The 23,042-nt window shown below is 42.5% G+C and overlaps 1 protein-coding gene across 1 annotated transcript in view; it reads right to left on the bottom strand.

Moving 5' to 3' along the window:
- Pcnxl2 (pecanex-like 2 (Drosophila)) overlaps positions 1–23,042 on the bottom strand; it is a 205,907-nt gene that overhangs the window by 95,353 nt on the left and 87,512 nt on the right. The window contains exons 19-20 of the mRNA XM_013504672.1: positions 8,453–8,594; positions 5,138–5,315 (exon numbers count right to left, since the gene is read on the bottom strand). Of these exons, the coding sequence (XP_013360126.1) occupies positions 5,138–5,315; positions 8,453–8,594 (320 nt within the window). The remainder of the gene's footprint in view (positions 1–5,137; positions 5,316–8,452; positions 8,595–23,042) is intronic.

Genomic DNA, 23,042 nt, shown 5'->3' with positions numbered 1-23,042 from the left:
TCCTCACCTATCAAATGAGGAGCACGCTCCCACAGAGTCGATGTGCAGATGAAGTATGTGAATATGCACTAAGTGATGAGCATAGCATCTGGCCTGTGGAGAGTCCAGAGAGGAACTGTTACTGCTTGTGTGTAGATGTCCCCCAAGCCTCACACGGTCATAGGTAGAGCATTTCGGGGGTGGCTGGACCTAGAGTGTAGGATACTGGGAGTACGAATGTGATGCTGGGATTGATTTGCAGTGCGACGCTAGCATTAAGGGTGCCTGAACCTAGGTTTCTGATGGCTCCCTGCCAGCCAGCTATGAACTGAAACCTCTACAAACTGTGAGCCCAAATAAACCTTCACTCCTTTAACTTTGGGCATCAGGTATTTTGTCTCAGCAATGCTAAAAGCAACTAAGACAAGAACCTACCGTCATTCCTACTATTTCAGACAGCTCAGTTGGATAAAAATCCAACTTAGAGGCAGTCAGACAGGGCTAGGCCCTCAAGGGAGTCAAAGCAGAAGATACAAACACTTCACAAATACGGCAGGAGGAGCAGCTGTTGAAGGTCTGGCTGCAAAATGGGGACAGGGTGACCAGGACCTCATGCCTTCCTGAGGGATAAACAGTGGATTAGAAATTGTGCTCACCTGGTCCAGTAAAGTCTGAGTAGACCTTAGTTGTCCCAGTGGGTGGCTAGGACCCCCTCGTTCATCTCTTCCTGAAAAGGTCCTTGTTCTTCCCATGTCCACTGGCTATGTGATCTGCTTCCCCATTGGATCAATATTACCTAAATGGCTGCACTCATAATCTTACTAGGTGACCAAAGTTTTGTCCCACATTTCACCCACCTTGTGAATTTTGAGCCCACCTTGTGAACTTGCTCTATAAAACTTCCTCTAGCAAGTGGGGTCCACAGCAACCCACATTCTTCTGTCTCTCAAGAGCTATATCTCTCTTTCTTAACATTTCCTACTCTTAACCTCTGTTGTTCCTTAAAACTTATTCTTCTGTTTTGGGGAACACAAACTCAGAGTACCTGACATCTAATGGGTTAAAAATTACACTTATTTCCCCTATATCACTATCATGAGTCACCTTTGGCCCCAGGGCAATGCCTGGCTCCTGATGGACACTCAAGGAATGAACAACTGTTTTTCTTTCTTTGGTTGGGGGCGGGGGTTGGATTTTGAGACAGAGTCTCATTATGTGATTCAGACTGGCCTTGAACTCACTATGTAGCCCAGAGTGGCCTGGACTCACAGTGATCCTCATTTCTCAACCTCCCAAGTGCTGGGATTAAACAACTGCTTCTCTGATCAAAGTATTTTGAACAAATACTTTTGTAGAAGCATGCATTCTAAGAAAAAATATAGCTCTATATTAATCCAAAATGATTGACCTGCATTGGCAGAATACAGAGAAATGTCATTTAGAGACTGTTTCAAAGCACATGAGTGCCAACCGTGGTCATCCATAACACAGCTCCCTAGTCATGTCTCTGGTGTGATAGTCGTAAGGAGTTATCATAAACGCACTTCACCCATTGATTTTAACTTCCTAAACAGTGAAGGTCCAGAAATGATGGTCTGTAGAATTTCATGTCTAATGGGTTCTGAAATGCTAGCAGCATTATCAGATGGCAGGACATTCCCAAGTTATGGCTGTACATCCTCTCAAAACTAAGTTGCTAAGTGTTTCAAGACAGAGTGGTCTCTAAGGACTTTCTCAGGGCCAGTGGGAGAGCATGAAAGGGCTTTTGCTATTTGTGGTCCTGCTAAAACCAAATGTTCCTAACAACCGATTATTCCAACTCCCACATTTCAATGCACTCCAAAGACCTAAACATACCAGGAATGTTACCGGTGCATTACATGAGTTCTTAAAGAAAAGAATGACCATAGGACAGACCAGAGAGGAAGGAAAGGAGGGAAGAAGGGCATGAGGAAGAATGGGTGTGACAAGCCAAGGAGATTCCCTAGAGGGTGTGTGATGAAGAGCTCTGCAACACAGAATGGAACTTGGAAATGCCCTCATCCAGCTGTTCTACCATACATGGAAGTGTCCACTACTGTGTCAATCATCACTATATCTGTCCCCAAGGACTCTGGCCTGGCAATTGATTATTCCCCACTTTCTACCAGCTCTGGCAGACAGAAGAGACTAAGCAATATTCCTCTCCCAGACCTCAGAGTAGAGAACTCAGAGAGACAGAGAAATTCAGGCAGAGCCTGGACACTCTGAGGCCATCTACCCTTCCCTGATTTCCTGGGGCCTTGAGCTCAGGCTGTGGATCTTCTCTCTGGTCACTTCTTTCTTCCTTCCTGAGAAGCCTAGAGGATCAGGGGCCACTGGCTTATAGTAATTGTGTGCCCCCATGGTGGTGCAGCTCCTTTCTTCCATGGAAACCAGATGCTTGCCCAAATGTCTCTTCATCAGCCTCACAGCACCCTGGTGGGGGGGCTTCTAGGCTAACAAAGCCCTGTACTCAGGTGCACGGGGTAAGGGCTGGGGCAGCAGCGATGTGGAAGACTGTCAGAGCAGGACTCGGATGAGTCGACCGGACAGGTGAAGTCATACATCAAGCAATCAGCGGCCCAGGAAAACTGTGCGGCTGTAACCCAACCCTGAGGTTTCTAAGAAGCTTCTAGGGAATGTACTCTGAGAGAAAGTGAGGAGAATGAAGAGCTCCCCCTTTGGGATTTGCAGGCAGGACCTCTGCAGGAGACATTAACTGCAGCTGATTATTCCCGCTACCACTTTACATCACGATCACAAATGCGATCCATTTCCTTAGCTATATTTTTGCTGTTAGGGAGTGGGATCCTGTTTCTCATTCCGGGAAGCTCACCACTGCCTGCTCTCTGGAGATACAGGATGAGCAGGAAGCCAGAGAGGCTGGGCCGGGCCAGTACTCAGACCCACTCTCCGGCCATCCAGTGTGCCTCTTTGCCTGCTTGTTTTTCTTTGTCTCAGTTGCTTTCCTTGCTCTTTTTCTTTTAGACTCAGCCATTATCCCAATCTAAAAGCAGATTATTCAAATTGCATTTGCTAATGCTCCCTCAATTAGAGAAAATAAGAAAGCTGTGACTATGGTTCGGCTTGAAATTGTTAGCATTTAATTGGTGCTTCAAAAAGATTAAGCAGAGTGAAAACTGAGTGCCTGCAGCAGCGAGGTCTTTGTGGATTTAGTTCAGATCATGTTCTGTCACCCTACCCTGCACCCCCCACCTTGCCTTGCATAGGATGGGTCTGAGTGTCCTTGGTCAAGAAGGGTGAGCTGTGTATGTTCTTTTGTTCAGCCAGACACCTGTGCCTGGCCAAGAGTCTATAGCAGTGGCTGGCTGGCCCTCAGCTGAACGGTGGGCAATGGGATGAGGAAAGACTGCCTGCACCCGACCAGCAAAGCCATTCCTCCAGCAGGAGTGATGGAGTCAGGACCACCTGGCTCCTTTCTGCCTGCTTCCTTCCCACCCGCAGCGCAACTTACCTAGCTCCTTCCTCACAAACAGTGCACAGCGGCTTTTTCTGCTTACATTTGGCTCCAAAAGCTCTTCCTTGTGCTTGCAGAGTGAATTCTACTTTAAAATTTATGTTATAGTTATTAAAGGAATCCTTCCAACCCCCAGGTGAGACTGGCATTTTTGTCCATTGTATAGGAAAATGAGGCTCAGAAAGAATACATTCACCATGTTGAAATATAAATAATGCCAGAGGGGCTAGGGGTTTAGCTCAGCGGCACAGTGCCTGCCTGGCAAGTGCAAGGTCGTAAGCTCGATTCCCAGTACCAGAAAAAAAAAAAAAAAGATAAATAATGCCAGAGTCCAGAACTGAATCATCCCCACCACATTTTACAGCTGATGACAAGCTCCTAACCCTGTGAGTAGGATGGTCATATACAATAACTTCCTAAATGGCTTAAAGATCATAGGCTATAACTTTGTATTTATCTGAGATAAGAATGAAGAACAGAATGGGGAAGGCGTGATGTGAAGACAGAAATGTGGGAAAGATGGATAAGAATCAAAGAGAGCTCACACAAACATGACACACACGCTTGTAGCCAAGGGAAGCCCAGGGTCAGAGATGAAAGATGGAAACCCAAGCAGACTGCAGAAGTCAGAGGGAGGGTTAGGAGGAAAGAACACAGGAAGGATTCAGGTCGTGGAAGAATCAGTGCTCAGCCAGAGGGAGGACAAAAGACTCACAAACAGGGATGGAGTGGTGACAATTACTTATGGGGCTTCTTTGTACAACAGTTTTGTATGACAGTTTTCACTTTTTGTTACCTAAAAGAAGCAAAGAGAAAGCCAGTAGGAAGAAAAAAATAAAGAATAATGAGAAAGTAACAATGAACAGAATTGGCTCATAAAAGATGAAAAATGAAATCCAGAGGGAAAGGCCCTTAAAATGTACAAAACTACTGAAGAACAGGACGAGGAGTTGGTAAAGTAGGAGTGGGCACAATATTAGACACAGGCTGTGAGCACAGACACAGGGAGAAAGAAGTCCGGCCAGGGAGCACTCAGCAGGCAGGGCTCCAGATCCTTCCTTTCTCTTTTCAAGCTGAGGCTTTGTTATTCCCATCAAACAAATACAGCCACAGAGGCGCTCTCAACTATCCAGAGAATCTTATGTTTCGAGTGTGAAATACTAGACATTATCCACATATGTTTCCCTGAATAGTCACTGGGATTCCTCCCTATATTCAAACTCACAGCAGATGAAATCTCGACATGAGACAAACTCCGGGAATGAAAACACCCCAAGAGACCTTACCCGCAGACACCGGGTCTCAAGCCTTACCTCGAGGCAAAGTAAAAAAAATTGAATAAGTAAGTCTCGTTGTTCATCTTTAATTTAATTCAGAGCATGTTAAGATCTTGGGAAGCCCTATAAGGACAGATAAATTTCAAGCCACACTAATGACTGATTCATTTTAATTAGTGATTTTTAGCAAGTCACATGGAATAGTTAAATTCCGTGGAGAATTTCCCCTGCATGGCTGCAGGAGTATAACACACACATATAATTCAATTTCATTTCCTTCTACAAATTTTTTTATAAGGCAAACATTTTAAATTCTTGATATATTTGACAAAAAATGCCCACTTCCGATGCCAAAAATGAAGAAAATGACCATTTAACTTGCCTTGCTCAGTAAGATGGACACCATGAAGAAATCCAGCAAGAAACTCTCTGAAAAGTCTTTGTAGTCAAAGTGGAAAAAGATGAGAGCGAAGCTCAAGTGGATAAACTGGTGAACTGGGTTACAGAAGGAAGTCCGCAGCAGCTTCATACCAGCAATGATCATCAGGAAAATGTCCCAACTGTGGAAAGGAGAGGAAGAAGACCAGTCAGTGACAACATGCAGGCCACCAGGTGACTTGTGAAAACTGTGGTTTCTTGAATGTGACTGTGTAACATGCTCTTCACATGCACAGAAGGCCAGACGGAGGCCCTGCCACTGTCTGCATCCTACAAGGAGGAAAGGGGGCCTAGGGGCACTGGAGTAACTGGTCCAAGGTCTCACTGGGCTGAGCTGGGACCATTTAGTTCAGAATGGCTCTCCCAAGTGACATCGTCTTTGCCCATAGACATTCCATTTCCATCAGAGGCGTTTTCCTAACTCCTTGTGTTCTTCTGCAAGGACACAGAGCTCATTTGAGCTTGCTGAAGTAAGGACCTCAGCAATGAGGAAAATTCCATGGAAAGCTTGCGTCCAGTTAGAAAACACCACTCTGTCCCTCCTATAGTCTGCTCAGCATACACCAGCTTGTGACAAAAGAATTTGACAGAAACAAAGGCACAGCGATGGCCACATTCAGCTCTGAGCATAGGGAGAAGTCCAGTGTTTTAATAAAGCCGGTTTTCATTTGCACATATTAACTTCCACTGTTTTTCAGCATATTTGTCATCCTAGTGAACATAAGCTTGTCTTGATCTTTTTTCCTCAAAATCATAGGCCCTGGCATTTTTTCTTCCACAGCATAAGCTTTCAGTGCAGGAGTTCACTCAAGCAGAGCCAGGCAAAGAAATACTCTCTGAGGACTTTGCTTTGAGAACTGAGCTCCCAGACTCACCCAGGGATTCAGATTATTAAAGGATGCATGTGTGTGTGTAGTGGGGGAGGGTAACATATATGATTCTCTCATATGGGAGCCAATGATGAGAAAGCTCCAAAGTGCAAGGCAGGAGATGAACACAGTGCAGCCCAGAGTGGAGTGGCCTCCTTTAGTCTCTTCCTGAAGAATCCAGATTCCCCTGCAACCGTAACACGCTACGTGAGAACTTGAGGGCAGAGTGGGAGAGTTCTCAGGAATGGTTGCCCTCAAAAGCAAAGGCTTGTCTCTCTAGCAGGGTGCCGGGGCTGCACTTCTATTTATCTAAGCCCTGAAGAGCCCTGAACCCTACACCCTTATGGGCATTATTAATACCTTGTCCCAGCATGAGGATATTTAGGAAGTGCTGTCAGTAGAACAGTAGTGATTAATAACTAATTGACTGCTTTAAAAGAGCTAGTAGAGCAAATTTTGAATGTTCCTAGCATAAAGAAATGATAAATGTCCAAGGTGATGGATATAGCATTACCCTGATCTGATCCTTATACACAGTATATATACATATGGTATATGTACATGTATATGTACACAATATATATGTAAATGGCACAATATAACCTATAAATATGTACAGTTACCATGCCTCAAGTAAATTCTTTTTAAAAGGTGCTTTAAATTCTTGCACCTATCAGGTGCAAAATTGTTATTTTTATCATCAAAAAGCCCTAATGTTAGCTCATCCATATTCCTCAGTCTGATCTTTTATCTCCTCAGACTCAGGGCTTAAATTCTTTCTGCTCTACCCCAGGATGCACAAGGTGAGGTGTGCCCAACACCCAGTGCAACAGTTGGATTTGGCTTCTGAGGGAACTAGCTCTCATCCCATGCAGATCTGGGGAGTGAGGGTCTTCTGAAACCTCAGCATTTAGCCCTCATCTGGCACAGCAAGGCCAAGCATTGCTGCACAGCCTACCTTCCTTTGCCACTAGGCCACCATGGTGAGATGGTATGAAAATAAGACCTCAGTTACAGTTTCCCTAGACAGCGGCCCAGAGTATGAAACTCTCTGTTGGGCAGCCAACACCCTCCTTCGGAACCCCAATAATGAGGCAGCTCAAGACTCAGGACATTTTGGTTTTTGAGGGTAAGATTTTCATAATGTAGCATGATATCCCAGGGCAGCCCTGTTCCTGCCTTCCACTTTGTGGATGTGTGCCTAGTGTCCTCCCAGTTCTAGGAGAAGTCATGGGTCAGGCATGGCTGTGCTCACTGGTAATCCTGGCTGCTAGGAGAAGGGCCACTTCCTGGGCTGGACCTTATCTCAACAGTGTAACAGGTTCACCATCACATCCTGTTTATCTATCCAGTGGGATTAAATTTTATCCTTGGATCTGAAGTCTACAGATTTAAATACCAAGGGACGTAGAATTCTCTTCCTGTTTTAACCAAAATGGTCTGGACTTGAAGGGAGCGAGTCCACCAAAGACAGAGTTGTCATTTCATTTAGGGCCTGCTTTCTGTGACTCTGCATCTACTCAAAGTCCCGCAGAGCATTAAAATGCCTTTCATCTTAGCTTGCTCAATCTTTGGCAAATATTAATTAAGGTATCTTCATCACACCCTGAGCAAAAGAGCAGGTCTGAATTAATATGCTTGGGATTAGCTTCAGGGTTGACCTGGATATGTAGTTTTCTAGCAACGTGACTAATGAGCAAGTCTGGGAAAGAATCTCTTTTACATTCTCCTACACTAATAAAGGATTTAAGCATTGACTCTCACCTTTTGTCAGAATGGCAAATCCCCAAATTATCAAGTACATTTCCATTTGTAAATTCAGAATTAATTTTAATGTATGAAACCAATGAATCCATTTTGCATTGTTAATGCTTTGAAAAAACATGGGTATTTTGACAGTATGAAGTCTCTTATGCTCCAGTCTCTAAATTATAAAACTCCTCTTGATAAATGCAGACAGCGGTGGCAGTGATTAATTGCCCCCTCCCCCAAGCACAAAATGATAGAGTATTTGTTAAATGAAATGGCACAAGGCAGTTCACATCGCTCTAAGCATGGTGGTGAGAACTCCAGGAATCCTGGATTCACATTGTGTTTCCGTCATCTCATTAGCCTCTGCAGCTAAGCTTCTGCAAGATGGTTTTCAAATCTACTGACATTTATTCACAACATCACTTCAAGCATATCTAACTTCCCTTGTACCCTAGTCACTGCACAGTAACTATCTACTCTCGTGAGTGTGAGTAAAAGACCGCCAAGTATTACTTTTATGTGGTCAGTAATTAGCAGGTAAAAGTTGGTTTCTTCTGCAGCCTGTTGAGAGAAAATTCACTAGATTCTGAAAATGTTGTGATCCAAATCTTTATGAGAATAAACCATTCTTCACTTACTGGGTACCAAGTCTCCGGTAATTGCTTATTGAAAATGCATCAATAGTGAGGGCATTCAGAATTATTGCTGGGTACAAGATATATTTTTCAAAAGACTGAAGCCAAACATAGAGTCTTTCAAACCACATTAAATGGGCGACATCTGAAAGAAATACAAAAACCACTTAGAATAAGGAGTGACAAAGTATTTTTCCTTAAATACAGATTTAATAACAAGTAATATTCCCTCTCCAGTTGAAAACTGCTGACTGAGGACTCCAGAAACTAGACGTGGTATAGGATTTTCTCTCCAGCCATCAGCTCTCAGCTTTGCTTCTACATAGTTCAAACCAATAATGTACAGTGACACGGGTGAGCATCCGAGCCCTTGGGTCAATTGACTTCTGCAGACAGTTTACTGGCAGCAAGGCAGCACTGTCATAGAGAGAGCATCAAGTTGTCACAGTGAGTAAGGGTGGAAAACAACCCCCTGGACTGCTTTTACACTTGGGGTGACTTCTAAGGCTGGGGCTGGTTTGTGGACTTCTCTCTCTTTTCATTCCTTAAATCAAAATCAAATCCTTGGACAGTATATGCAATGAAGAGAAAGTTGAACCTTGAACCCATCTCATGACTTACTAGACTCTTCTGATCCTTCATGATAAAGATGGCTGGGACAGTGATGTCTATTCATTAAGGGTTAAGGTTTTAAATCAGACCAACTTAGATTTGCTTTCAGTCTCTACAAACTCTTGGTGTGTGACTAGAACCATTCATTTTCCTGAGTCCCCGTTTTCTGTGTCCCACCCACCCACTGAGACCACCGCTAGGAAAGAATCCTCCCTCTCTGCTGTCCTCCTTGTGTGTGCGATGGATACATACTTGTGGCATCTCTTGTTTTCTCTCTGGGGAGGAGCAGTGGCTAGTCTTCCTAGTCAAACTTTTTGGGTCACATTAGGAATGGTATGAGGACTTAGATCTAAAATGTGTCCTACCCATTCGCATTCTGGAGGTGAGGTCTAGTTAGAGGTGGGTCACTGGAGGCATGACGTGGAAGGGTGTATTCTTGTCCTTGGCCTTATTCTTGCCCTCCCTCTTCTCTCTGTTTCCTAGCTGCTATGAAATAAGAATTTTTCTTCCACCAGGTCCTTCTGCCCTGCTCTTTCTGCCTTGGAGCTGGCTATCCATGGACTGAATCGTCTAAAAACCATAAGCCAAAATAAATTTCTCCTCCTTTAAATTGTGGTGTTGCAGGGCTGGGGATTTAGCTCATCAGCAAAGCGCCTGCCTGGCAAGCACAAGGTCATAAGTTCGATTCCTGGTACTGGAAGAAAAATAAAAACAAAAATAAACAAACAAAAAAACCCCATAAATTGTGGTGTTGGATATTTGTCCCTGAAATGGCAACTGTTAGAGATGCATTAAATAATTCTACATCATAAGATGGACTTGAGTTTTGTTTTGGGGGGTGGCTAGCTAGATGTTATGGTTTACATCTAAATATTCCCCTAAATCTTATATTCACAGGTACAGCCTTGTTGGAGGTTGATCATTAGAGGCATGACCTGGAAGGGTGTATTCCATCCCTTTTCCTCTTGCTTTCCAGCTGCCATGGGGTGAGCACCTTTGCTTTGCCATGCCTTCCGCCATACCATTTCTGCCTCAGAACCAACCAACCATGGACTGAATCCTCCTTTTAAAAAAGGAACCAAAATAAATCTCTCCACTTTTAAGTTGTTGGTTTCAGGTATTTTGTCCCAGTGATGAGAAATCTCACTAATACAGGTAGAGCAAACTTCCCTCTAGCCTCAGGGTTAGAGATCCCTTGGCTTCCATCTCAGACAGAGAAGTACAGCAAAGGCAGGATCAAGGTCCCCAGGGAGCACCCCGCTTCCCCACATGCTTTCAATCTGCTGTAACAGGAAGCTGTGACAGGTTGGATCCCCCAGCAGACAGTGGTGAAGGAGCCATTCTGTGGGGCTTCAACCTCTCCCCCCTAGGTTTAAGTCTACATCTGCAAGGGGGGATGGAAGCTCCATCACGCCTCTGAATCGAATTCTTCCACAATTCATGGTAAAAAAAAATTGCATCCCAAGAATGGGGCATTCAGGGAGAACTATATCATTTTTATGCTGTTTAACATAGCTTTTGTGTGGGTTACAAAAAACAACTCATGACAGAGGGGCGCTGTCACACACATGACACAGGCTGTCCCCTCCACATTATTCACCCGAGATTCCAGGACAAATCACCTATTTCCCAGTGACTCCCCTGGGACTTTATGGAAGGGGTGTCAGGAGAAAACACAAACACACACAGGCACACACACATACACACACACACAACTGAAATTGAAGTTTTACTTTTTTCTTACATGGCTTATTATCAGCATATGTATTATCTCTGTAACTCAAAAACACAAAAATACTTTTACTTGATTAAAAACATGAATTGAAGTCTGGCATTCAGAAGTCTTATTTGAAAAGAATTCACAGGAACAAGACAGCAACAGAGAGGCTGGGGTGAGGCTTTCATGACACAGGAAACAAATGAGAACAAGTGCCCGACAAGAGGCCTAATAAACAGAGGAAAGATGCAATGGGGAACAATAAAGATTAAAGGAAATCATAGGCACCAATGAGATAGAGGAAGAGTTAGGAGAGCTGGAAGAGAATTAAGTTCAAAGAGTAAGGATGATGGGTAGGAATTCAACTTTGGGCTTTCTTTACAAGCAATGTGTCATGCTTCCTGGGGCGGATTTAGAAATGTGTTATTTCACAATGAATGATCTTTTATACATAATAAAGTCAAGGTATATTATGCATTTCACATCTACATGAAAAGGCTTTAATCTTTTGTGAAAGTACATGAAAAATAAGAAAAAAAATCTTCAAGACTCCAAGACTCCTCCTCTATTTCCTCCAAGCAAATGATTCTACCACTTTCTAGAGAAAATGGAAACTTGGGGGTACTGATGCCCTCACCTTCCCACCTCTTCAGTGACAAATACATCTGCAGTCATATCCACATTCTATCTCCTCCTGAGATCAAGCCCCACTCATACCCTGTACCATGAGCTCCCTGCCATCTTGGTTGCACAGGCCTTCTGTCTTGGTGACTTTTTTTTGTTGCTAGGACAAAATACCCAAAGCCCAAAATTAAAGAAGGAAAGGTTTACTTAGCTCACAGTTTGTGGAGGTTTTAGTCTATATTTGGCTGGCTCCAAGGCAGAGTGGAACACGGCAGAGGGGAACCTTTCATGGCGGCAGAAAGCAGCAAAAGCAACCAGAGCGAAAGGGAGGAGTGGCAGCAAACAGCCTCTTTCTCTCCCTTACGTATGCAAACTATCTGCCCCAGGGCTGGTGTAGCACTCACACCCATAATCCCAGCATTGGACTGTAGATCAATCATAAATTCTAAAAGCCCACCCCATGACTGCATGAGGCTTTGGGGGGACATCCAGACACAAACCATAACACCCTCCCTTGCCACACTCCAACTCTTTCCATGTGCAGCACTAGTCTCTCACCCTGCGTCTCCTCTATCCTTTTTCGTACAGCCAAGCTTTTGAGAGGCTTGTCAGTGACCCCATTTCCATGTCTTCTAGTTACTGGAGAAACTTCTGCCCCTGGGTTTTTGGAGCTATGCCAGCTCTGAACTGCACATGGCCAGGTCCCTGGTGATCTGACTGCCATGTAACTGACACACCTCAGTCTATCTTATAGGACCTCTCTGAGGTGTACAAATCACTGCTCCTTCTTTTAAATTCTCTTTCTCTCTGTCTCCTTCCCTCTCTCCTCATGCACTCCAGGAAACTTCAAGTACAACATGCTGAAAAAAACCCATCAGCCACCATAAGCCTGCTCTTTTTTATAAGTTCTCAATCCAGTGTAATGCCTCTTGAATTAACATAGCCATGCAGGCAACATACCTCAGAGTCCTCCTAAATCAATTCTTCTCACTCATAGCTTCATACTGGAACCACCTGGGGCAAGGCTGAAAAATAGTATCCTGGAGTGGTGAGCCTCATGCTTCCATGTGTAAATAAATTACTTGTTAAAATGCAGACTCTGGTCTAGTAAGCCTGGAATGGAGCCAGACATTCTCCATTTCTGATAAGCTTCTAGGTGATACTGGTGCTGCTGGATCTCAAGCAGCACTTTGAGAACGAGACCAGCGATATCAATATCTTCTGGGATGTGTGAAACATTCAGGTTTTCAGACCCAAGACCTAGTGCATCAGAATTTCTGTGGGTTTGGCCTAGCAAGAAAATCTGTGCTTTTACAGGCTCTGCAAACAGTTCTGAGACATGCTCTTGCTTGAGAAACACTGTTTTGAATGGTCTTCTCTGCCTCCAGAACTGTGTGGTGTTGATTCCATGTACTTATCTCTTACATATTTATCTTTTCCTTTCAATCTATAATACTCAGGCCTTTAATTCTTTTTTTTCTGCAAAATTATGGCTATCTAAGAACCAGAAGCAAAATGCAATGTATAGCTATGGCACAGGACCCCATCCTTTTTCCCTATGTAAGAACGTTTTTCTTGCAATTACCCCACATTCACTCTCATTCCTTCATTTTCTCTTTGTACTCAATCATTCGCAATAGCATGCAAAGATGCTATCATATCTTCTATCTTTTAAAAATCTGCTTTTTCCTAACCCTACATTGTTTTGCAAATATTACTTTTCTTTTCAGCTATCTCATCATTTCTTTGCATCCACTTGTAACAATTTTGCAAAAACATTTTGGCTATACTCCCTTTCTCTACCACCTTGTCCCCATTTCTTTTCTGAGTCTACTGAGATTCTAATAGAAACCACTCCATCAAACTGCATTTTTGAGGTCACCATGGCATCCACATCGGTACATCCACTTAATCCTGATTCTCTTCTTGCTCAGCCTCCCAGCAGAGTTTGCCCCCCCCCCAGTTGTTCCCTCCTAGTAACTCCCTACATGGTCTTGTGCAGTTCCACGGCTATAAGCATCCTCAATGCTAATGACCTCTTTCAAGACTTAAATTAGTATTCCAACATCTCTTGGACATTCAGTGAGCATTTTGTACAGAAGCTTTCATCCCATGCTCCCTCACCTAAATCTTTTCACATGTGCTCAGTCCACAGTCATTACTGAAAATACACTGTGTGTTGGACACTTTTACAGTCACATAGGCCAAAAACAGTGCCCAATACAAAATCTCTGCCATTTGGGGCTTACACTGTAGCACAGACAATAAACAGAATAAATAAGTAAAAGTGCAATGCATGGTAAAAGGTGATGAGGAACAAGGGCTGTGTAAAGGAAGAGTAGAATGAAGAAGATCAAGAGTATAGGGGTAGCTCATATATATGAGTTACAAGAAAAACTTGGATGATCACAGGAGGCAGAATTGAGAAGGTGACTTCTAGAAAATAGCATGTGATTTAAATATCATCTTTCTAAGCAGTCTCATCCAATCATCTGAGTTTTCAGAACAAAACTTTTCCCTACTTTTTCCCCTACACCTTATACATTCAACCTATAAGCAAATCTTATTGGCTCTACCTTTGAAACCTGTCCCCAAATTCAAGCACATCTCTCTCCTCTTCCACCATCCTTTTGGGCCTAGCCACAGTTGTTTCTCATCTAAACTAACAACACTTCCTTAAAACTGGTGTTGCTTCCAGAGGCACTTTAAAGACTTTGTCACAGCCCCATTCTAGAATCTCCAATGGCTTTCTTATCTCATTATAACAAAATCTTAGGTAAACAAATTTTGCTTAGGTGATCCTCAAAACTTCACTCTTCCCATAGCATAGAACTGGTGTAGGAAGTGGTGCCCTGCTGGGGATTATGTTTCCTGGTTATTTGTCTTTATGAAAGAACTGTTAAGACTCCTTCCTGCCAATAGGATGAGAGCAGACCGTACATGTGTCACTGCCAAGTGGAGGTGGTAACTTTGGAGTGCCTGATCCTCCATGTTGCTTCTCACTCTCTGCTTGCTCAAGAATGTGAAGAACCAAGGATGACCTTAAAAGTACAACATGAAGATCCCCAAGTCATTGTGGCCCTCTACTGCAAGGGACAGACACTTTGAACCAAACTTTCAATAGGGGTTGGACAAACAAGAAATAAGCTTTTACTTTGTGTTATGGTTTTTCTCTTTTTCTTAATTAATTAAGTTTATTGGTACATTTTAGACATAATGATCACATTCACCATATGAAATTTGTACCTTTACATGATATATACTGATTCGTCTTTTTTTCCCATTCCTCTCGCCTCCCTTCAACCTCTCTTCCCCTCCTTATTTACAAAAGCTTTGTTTCAATTTTTTCTTTCTTTTCGCTTTTTTTCTTTTGCCTTTGTTCCTCTCCCCATCCCTAGTTCCCCTTCCAATTTGAACATTTTTTTCCTACTTCACACTATCTATTCTATATTTTGGTCCTTATTTACATTTTTGGTCTTTCACTCCAGAGAAACAATGTGACATTTACACACGTATATCTGATTTATTTCACTTAAAGAGTATAGTCTCAAGGCACACCCCATACCTAGAAACATTTCATGTTTATCCATGGACTGAAACTTGAAACTGTGAGCCAAAATAAACCTCTCTTCCTCTAAATTGTGGGCATTAGGTATCATGTCTCAGCAGTGGGAAAGTGGCTCAGACAGACTGTGAGACTGGGAGTATTTTGGTGCTGGGGCCATTGCTGTGAATATACCTCACCATGTAGTTCAGCAGCCACTAAGACGCTGTTCAGCCACCAAGATTTGGGAATATTTGGTAAGATATTTAGCCTCACCCTGCCTCTCAAATACTCACAAATCTAAAGTCTCAAGTCTAATTCACGTCATAGAAGACTCTGAACCATTTAGAACTTTGATAGCTTCCCAGTTGCATTTCCAACTGATTTCCCCAGTACTCGCTCTCATTCAGCCTGCAGGTTACGGGATGCTCCCTTCACTGAGCAGCCAACTCTGCCCTTTTTCAGGGACTTCACACCTCCTGTGTCCTACCTGGAATGTCCTCTCCACCTATCTGTGTGACTCACTCACTCCCTCCTCCCTTCAAGTCTCCACTCAAATTTCACCTTCTGCATGGGTCCTCTCCCCACTGCAATATCTAAAGAGCCTCTTCTTTTCACCAATTTATTTTTTCCTTATAAAACACATTCCTATCTCCTGTCTTGTTTACTTATTTGTGCATTTGTTTAGCATCGGTTTCCCCTGATGAATCCTCAGCTCCATGAGGACAAGGGCTTTGTTGCCAGCTCTAGATTTGGAAGCACTTTATATGTGTGAGATTCACCCAGTTTTGCGTGTAGCTGTAATTTATTCATTCTTATAGCTGTAGAGTAATATGTTATGTGAATGTGCCTGGCTTTTTTTTTTTCAGCATACTGTGGATGGGCACCTGGTTGAGATCTAGCTTATGCTATTCATGAAGAGTGCTGCTGTGAGCATTCTTGCATGTCTTTTGTAAACACACGTGCAGCTATCTGTGAAGTGTACACCTGGATGTGGAACCACAAAGTAGCTAGGGGTGCTGTCAGTGATCACCAGGAGATTCTGCCAAACCTTTTTCCAAAGTGACCGTGCCAGTACACATTCCCACAACAGTACAAAAGGTCCCGTGTGTTTGCTCCACATCATTACCAAAGAGCCTATTCTCTCCTTCATTTCAGCTTTGCTGGTATCCTACTAAGGTTTTATTTTATATTTCCCTTATGACTAATCTCATAAAAAACCTCATCTATTTACTGACCATTACAACACACACTTTTGTAAAACACAGTAACTCATCATGTCTATTCCCTTCCTATTGGATTATATGTCTTTTCCTCACTGAGTTTTAGGAATTCTTTATACATCCTATAAGTGCATCTTTAGTCAGTACATTGAGATAAGATCTCATTTATAATTACTTTTCATTTTTAATAGTATTTTTATAGTTATAAAAAAGGAATATATAATATTAACATGTCTTATCTTCCTTTTAGGGCTTTTGAACCCCATGTTCTCTTATATTTTTCTCTAACACTTTTTTGTTTTATTTTTTAGGTCTAGAGCTACAAACCCTCTAGAACCAGCTACCATGTACAGCACGGGACAGGCACCCAGCACTGTGTTCTTATATTGCCATCTGAGTGACTTCCACCATCTTGCCTGCACTGCCCCAAACACAATGCTTTTTGTGTCTCTATATCTTTGGGTACTTTCCTGCAATGCTCCTCAGACTGTCCTGCTGGAGAAACTCCTAGTCTTCTCACAGGACCAGCCTCATGCCATATGGAGATTTTGGGACCCCGTGGGCCCCTGCTTCAAACACAGTCACTACCTGCAACTGCCAGGTACATCTAGCATGTCCATTATGGTGGTGGCAGGACTTAGCACCAGCACAAGCACTGTTTAGAACTGTCAGCTAGCTGATGGTGATAGTATAGAAGAATAACTTTTAATGGGCTGTATGACTGTATTTGAATGTTTTATACACAGTGCACTTCCTTTCTGCCTGCTATTGGTAGACCTGTCACTTTCCCCTTTGACACTCTGTCTTACTGTCATATACCCAGTGCCCCTCAGCTGTCTGCTGGACACTGACCTGGGCCTTCTATACATATTACTTCGGATGTCAAGGTAAAGTATGTTATACCTTTGTACCATGACTGGATGTGCTGAATCCTACAATTTTAGCACTTGTCACAGCATAGAGTAATTATCCATTTATATATTAATCTTCCCACTAGGTTTTGAGTTTATCAAAGGCAGGTGCTATGCCTGTAGCAGAGTTGGGTTTGTGGACATGTTATTATGGTCTTATTATCATTGTTAGTGGTTAGGGAAATTCTACTTAGTTAAAATGGACAAAGATAGACTCAAACAAAGCAGTCCCTTAGAATTACTTTTTAAATTACAAAGCAAAAAGATTTCTAACTATATAATACTAAACAACATTTTCTATTTTAATCTCTCTTAAGGTGTAGACACTTAGTGTTAAGTTTCTTTCTACACAAAAATATTTTTTTCTGATTTCTCAATTTGTAAACGATCAACAGTGTCAGACTGAGGCTGTCACATCAAATGCAATTCAGCCTGCTTATAAAAATACATTTACAGAGCTCCATTGATGTTTGTCACCAATTGAGAGAAACATGACAACCTCAGCTAGATTCCTGCAAAAAACGTGAACAAAGAAAAATACAAGTCAATCTCATCCTCAGTGCTATTAGAGAAACATTTGCATTAAAGGAAATGTGGAGAGGCCCATCGCTGTGGAGTAACCCAGGAACCATCTGGCTGGGGGAGAGCCTGTCAGATTTTTGCAAGCTATCATATTTGCTTTCAGAAAATGATATTTTCCAGTGGTGGGGATAAGACTGATTCGAGTGGAGGGGCATAATCCCACTGCAGTCTAAAAGGATTTACTGCACACCATGATAACAAAAATAGGTTTTCCATAAGAATTCCAAATTACACACCTCAGAAACACATAAAGCAATGAATTTCAATTAAAATGGAAACCACTGGTGTGCTCTGAATTTGCCATCCATGGCTTTCCAAATATTTGAGAGTGAAATTACTTGTTCAGTGAGACTTTAGCCATCTGAGTTGCAGAGGATGTGTATGAATGTGCATGAACCTGCAGCTCAGGCCCTCTTTAGGGGATGAGATGAAGATATGGAGCCTTGGGGAGACTCAGGAGGTAAGCACTATTTTGTCCTCTGCCTCAGGAATAGGCTGTTTCTGAGGTCTGCATCTAATACGGCCAGATCACATACATGGAGGATGGCTGAGGCCAGGAGACTTAAGAGATGATAACCAGGTCTCCAGCTTTAAACAAAGCCAGGTGACAGTTATAACAGAGCTCTATATCAGGCTTCTGAAGGAAAAGCTAAAAGACAAAAAAACAAGTTAATTTATTAGTTAAAAACTTTGTTAATTTTTTTATAGCACCCTTACAGTCACAGAGAAAAAGAAAAAAAAAAAAAAATGAAAAGAGCAAGGCATGGAGGTGTACGCCTGTAAGCTCAGGACTCTGGGAGGCTCAGTAAGGGAGATCTCAAGTCTGAGTCCAGCCTAGAAAACCTGGCAAAAGCCTGTCTCAAAATTTAAAAATGAATTAATTAAAAAGAGCTGGAGACATATCTGGGTTCAATCCCTAGTGTCTTTCCTCCACCCCTCCCAAAAAGGACTACGTGGTGAGAACTAAGCTGAGCTGTATAAATTGATTCCTGTGCACTACCCAAGCACCCCCACAAAGGAAGTGAGTGTGTGCTCACTGCAGTCTAAGTATGGCAGAGAAGCTACCCATACCTCTAAGGATGGATTCTTGACTAGAAGTCCAGGTGAGAGGGCAGGAGGTGTGTATACACTATGCTCACCAGCAAGCACTGGATGTTAAGGGAGATAGCAATTTTGGGAAACATTAATCCCAGGGCAGAGTTTTCCAGCATCTGGCCAAAGCAGAGATGGAGAAGGCTATGAGGAAGAGTTAATATAAATGTTGGAGTGGCAGAGCAGGAACAAACCCCAGAGGTCACCAACTCCAAACTTCTGAGTTCAAGTTATGTTCACCCTGCCTATTGATGGAAAATTAATTTCACTTTCATTCACACTGTATCAGTCAGTTTTCCCATTGCTGGGTCACAACACCCAACACTCACAACTTAAAAGGAGAAGAGGTTTAATTTGGCTCACATTTTCAAGGAACTCAGTCCATGGTCAGTTGGCTCTAAGGCAGAAACATTAAAGGAGAAGGCTGTGCTGGAAGGAAGGCTTAAGGGACCATATACAGTATGGCCACACCTCCTCACCCCACCCAGACACACCCAGAGGTGTGCTCCATCAATCCCCCAAGCGGGTCTGAAATCCAGCCAAGGGGTCTGGGGATTTAGCTCAGCGGCACAGTGCCTGCCTGGCAAGCATAAGGCCATGAGTTCAAGCGCAAGGCTGTGAGTTCAAGCGCAAGGCCATGAGTTTGATTCCCGGAACCAGAAAAAAAAAAACAAAAAAATCAAATCCAGTCAAGTTCATACCTCACTTAAGAATCTCTCTACCAATTTCTTGGTCATTTAGTCTCATAAATGCTTCAATCTCTAGATACATGTATCCTTAAGTAGGCAAAATTACACTGAATGTGTACGGTTAGAGGGACAGAGAGACCTACCAAAAGGTGAACAGAAAAGTAAGATGAAGCTATCACAGAAGTACAAGTCGGGAATTCTGAATTGTCAAGAAGGAACTTAGTCCTTTCTTATGAAACCAGGTAAAGCTAATAAAAAGGAAAGCTTATAAATGTAATAACATGATAAATTTGTTTCTCAAGTCCCCAAATTGTCTCAGCAGCCATACGAAGTTAAAAAGAAAATCTTTGTGATGATATTTTATAACTGCCTTTCTGTAATGCCCTGAATATGCAAAGAGACCATAAAAAGACATTACTTCAACATTATCATTTCTCTTTTCCCTGCAATATTAGGCCCTTGAGCAAATGAAGGCAAACTAATTATGCCATTTACAAGTTTATATACGACTCCTTACAATTGAAAGCTTTAAATTTTTTTAAAGGGCTTTCAGGTTGTGTTTTATTTAGATGGTTATGCTACTAAAATAGGTCTTTCTCAGTAATTAAAAATTAATCACAAATCCTCAGAATGGTTTTGGCTTTAGAAAGACAAGCTTCTCTGATTCACATCTTGAATTGGGATTTAAGCTGTGAGGAGCCAGGGTTTCCTGCTTTAAAGGAGTAGAGAATCAGATGCATTTCGGTGCATGGCAGTCAGATGGACTAGCACCGGTCAGCCCACTGCAAATCAGAATGCTGTTCACATACCCTCGTCACAAAGCATGAGCAGCTCACACTCACCTTTCCGGTGGGCTGAGATCTCAGCACTGACAGGTATGCATGTCATGAATTGAGGGTCGTCATTGCTAAATATAAAGGAAATCACATCGCCCTGCTGTTTGGAGCCCTTGGATTCTGCTTAAGATAAACTCCAGGTCCATGACCTTGACCAATAAGCTAATCTGTCTTTTCCATGGCTTCTAGCTATTCCTGGAGCCCTCTTTCTCCCCTTGGAGGACTTACCCTAACTTTTCCTTCAGACAGAAAGGGGCAAGGAATCCAGTCTTCCTTGCCCGCTACACACTCATCACATGCACACAATGATGGGATGTTCCCAGGGCCCCAGAACAGCCTTGATGCTCTGGAACCAGATGCCATGTTCCTTTAACTGTCACTGTACACATTTCAAAAGATTTCACACGTTATCAAGTTTGATTCAATCCCCATGGATTAAATCTGTATAATGAATCATTCAGAAAGTACCTATTGAATAAAAAAGATTTTTAAACTGTATAGCGTGAAAATCCAGACTGTGAAGGGCTACCAACTTCCCAGTATCATGGGAGAAATGAGACAAAAAGCAAGGCTCGAAGTGACAAGATCTCAGAGTCTAGAATGAGCAGAAGGATGCACTCATGAGGGAGGGCATATGGTCAGCTTCCAAAGACTATCCCAAAGGCAGTAGATGTGTTAATTCCATTCCTCCACAATCTCTGGTAGGGGACTCTTAATTATAGATAACAAAAGAGAATCAGTGTTAAGCACAGATAATCAGGGACAGAGCCTGGACTGTAGCCCACCAATTTTATCTCAAAGCCTATTCTTTAGACCTTGACACCATAATTGCTTCTCAATAGTTTCCTGCTGGGAAAAATCCTAGTCACATACAAAGGACCAGGCATCAGAAAACATCAGATTTCACAAAGCAGTGGACTCTGCAGAATGATGTGACAGTGGCTTAGAATCCTGCAAAAGGAGCATCTACATTACAAGCCATCCCTGAGGTGCAGAGAAGAAGCACATGCTTTGAGACCAGGGTAGATGCTGTCAGGTGCCCTGTGCACACATCACTTTTAAGGTGACTAAAGCTTATGCCTCACTCCAAACTTGGGAGGAGGGGGCAAAAGGGGTCATAGCTGACTCCAGATTGGGTCTGTAAGGCAGGTAGCTGACAGGTTGCCTGGCAAGTCTTCCTCTGTGGAAGACAGGAGTGAGAGTTGGTTACGCAGCTATTGGAAAGGTGAGCACACAGCACACACACACACCCACAAATACAACACCTGAGTGAGACAGGAAATGTCAACCTGGCATGCTACTGGACTGACAGCTGAACATTTAGTCTTCATAGTCTTAAAAAGGTAAATATACTTTAACAATAATATGAAAACTATATTGGAAGGAAGGAGAAAGAGAATGTGGATGCTTTGGGGAAGAAGAAGGAGGTAAATCTTTATCTTTCATAAGGTGAAGCCAGTAGATAAGTGAATCTGAAATATCAGGAAGTAGCAGAACAGGAACACTATCATTATTTAGAATAATTATAGTAAACACCAGAAGAAATATCAGAGTAGGAAGTAATTTTTCCTGGAGAAGAAGAATCAGAGACAGCGAGGGCAGTTGCATTGACAAGGGTTTGCTTCTTTTCATTACAGCTTGTTCTCTTTGATTTCTAACACTATGTGTTACTTTGACACAAACAAAAAATACATTAGAAAAAGCAATATCTTTCAGAACTACATCTATCACATGCAGATACCAGTCGATCTGCAAATTGATTGCCAAGATTTACTAAAATGAAAAGTAAGGGGGCTGGGGATTTAGCTCAGCGGCAAAGTGCCTGCCTGGCAAGCACAAGGTCGTGAGTTCAGTTCCCAGTACCGGAGAAAAACCAAAAATAAAAAAAATAAAATAAAATAAAATCAAAAGTAAATCTCATTGAATAATTACAAATTTGGGACTCATGATTGAAGTAGAGAATTTTTTTAAAAATTATAGTTTATATAAGATTTTTAAGTAATGTGTTTTGTAACTTCTACTATCTTTTATTCATTTTTTTCTAAGGTATCCAAAAATAATAGTATACGCTTTTCAGGAACCAGCAAGCTTTTGTGTACTATACACGGACAGGTGCACAGGAGCCCTTTATCTCACCTTGCATCCACAGAGGTTGGCCTGCCTGTATCAGCCCTGGAACACTTCTTTAGGAGAATTTACAATGCACTCATTATTCATCTGGTCACAGCCAATATTTATTAAAGACCTACTATACACCAGATACAAATACAACATTTAATTACACCAATCCATATATTTTCCAGTTTATGTGCCTAGCCAACCAATTAGAAAGCCTTAGCCAATGAAACATAAAACTAACTAAATAGCCAGGCATGGTGGTGCACACCTATAATCCCAGCACTCAGGAGGCTAGGGCAGGAGGACTGCCATGAGTTTGAGGCCAGCCTGGGCTACACAGCAAATTCAAGTCCAGCCTAGACCGTATAGCGGGACCTTTTCTCAAAAAAGCAAAAACAATAACAAAAGCTAATAATAAAACTGTAAGCACCACAGTAGGGCTCAAGCCTTCTGCTTCTCTGTATTTGCTGTAGGACTAGGCACAGTGCCCTGCCCCACAATGTCCATACTGTGGCAGGAACTCAGGTTTACTAGATCGCAGCTCTGTGACATCAGATTCTCTCCTGTGTCACCAGTTCTAGGGCCAGGCATCATGTGGGAAATCAGTGATCTTTTAGACGAATGAATAGTGTATTCATAAGCATT

This window comes from Chinchilla lanigera, unplaced genomic scaffold (assembly GCF_000276665.1).
Source record: "Chinchilla lanigera isolate Chin_1 unplaced genomic scaffold, ChiLan1.0 scaffold00091, whole genome shotgun sequence".
NCBI classification, from domain to species: Eukaryota; Metazoa; Chordata; class Mammalia; order Rodentia; family Chinchillidae; genus Chinchilla; species Chinchilla lanigera.
The sequence above is the reverse complement of the archived record's forward strand: the minus strand, read 5'-3'. Positions and strand labels throughout refer to the sequence as shown.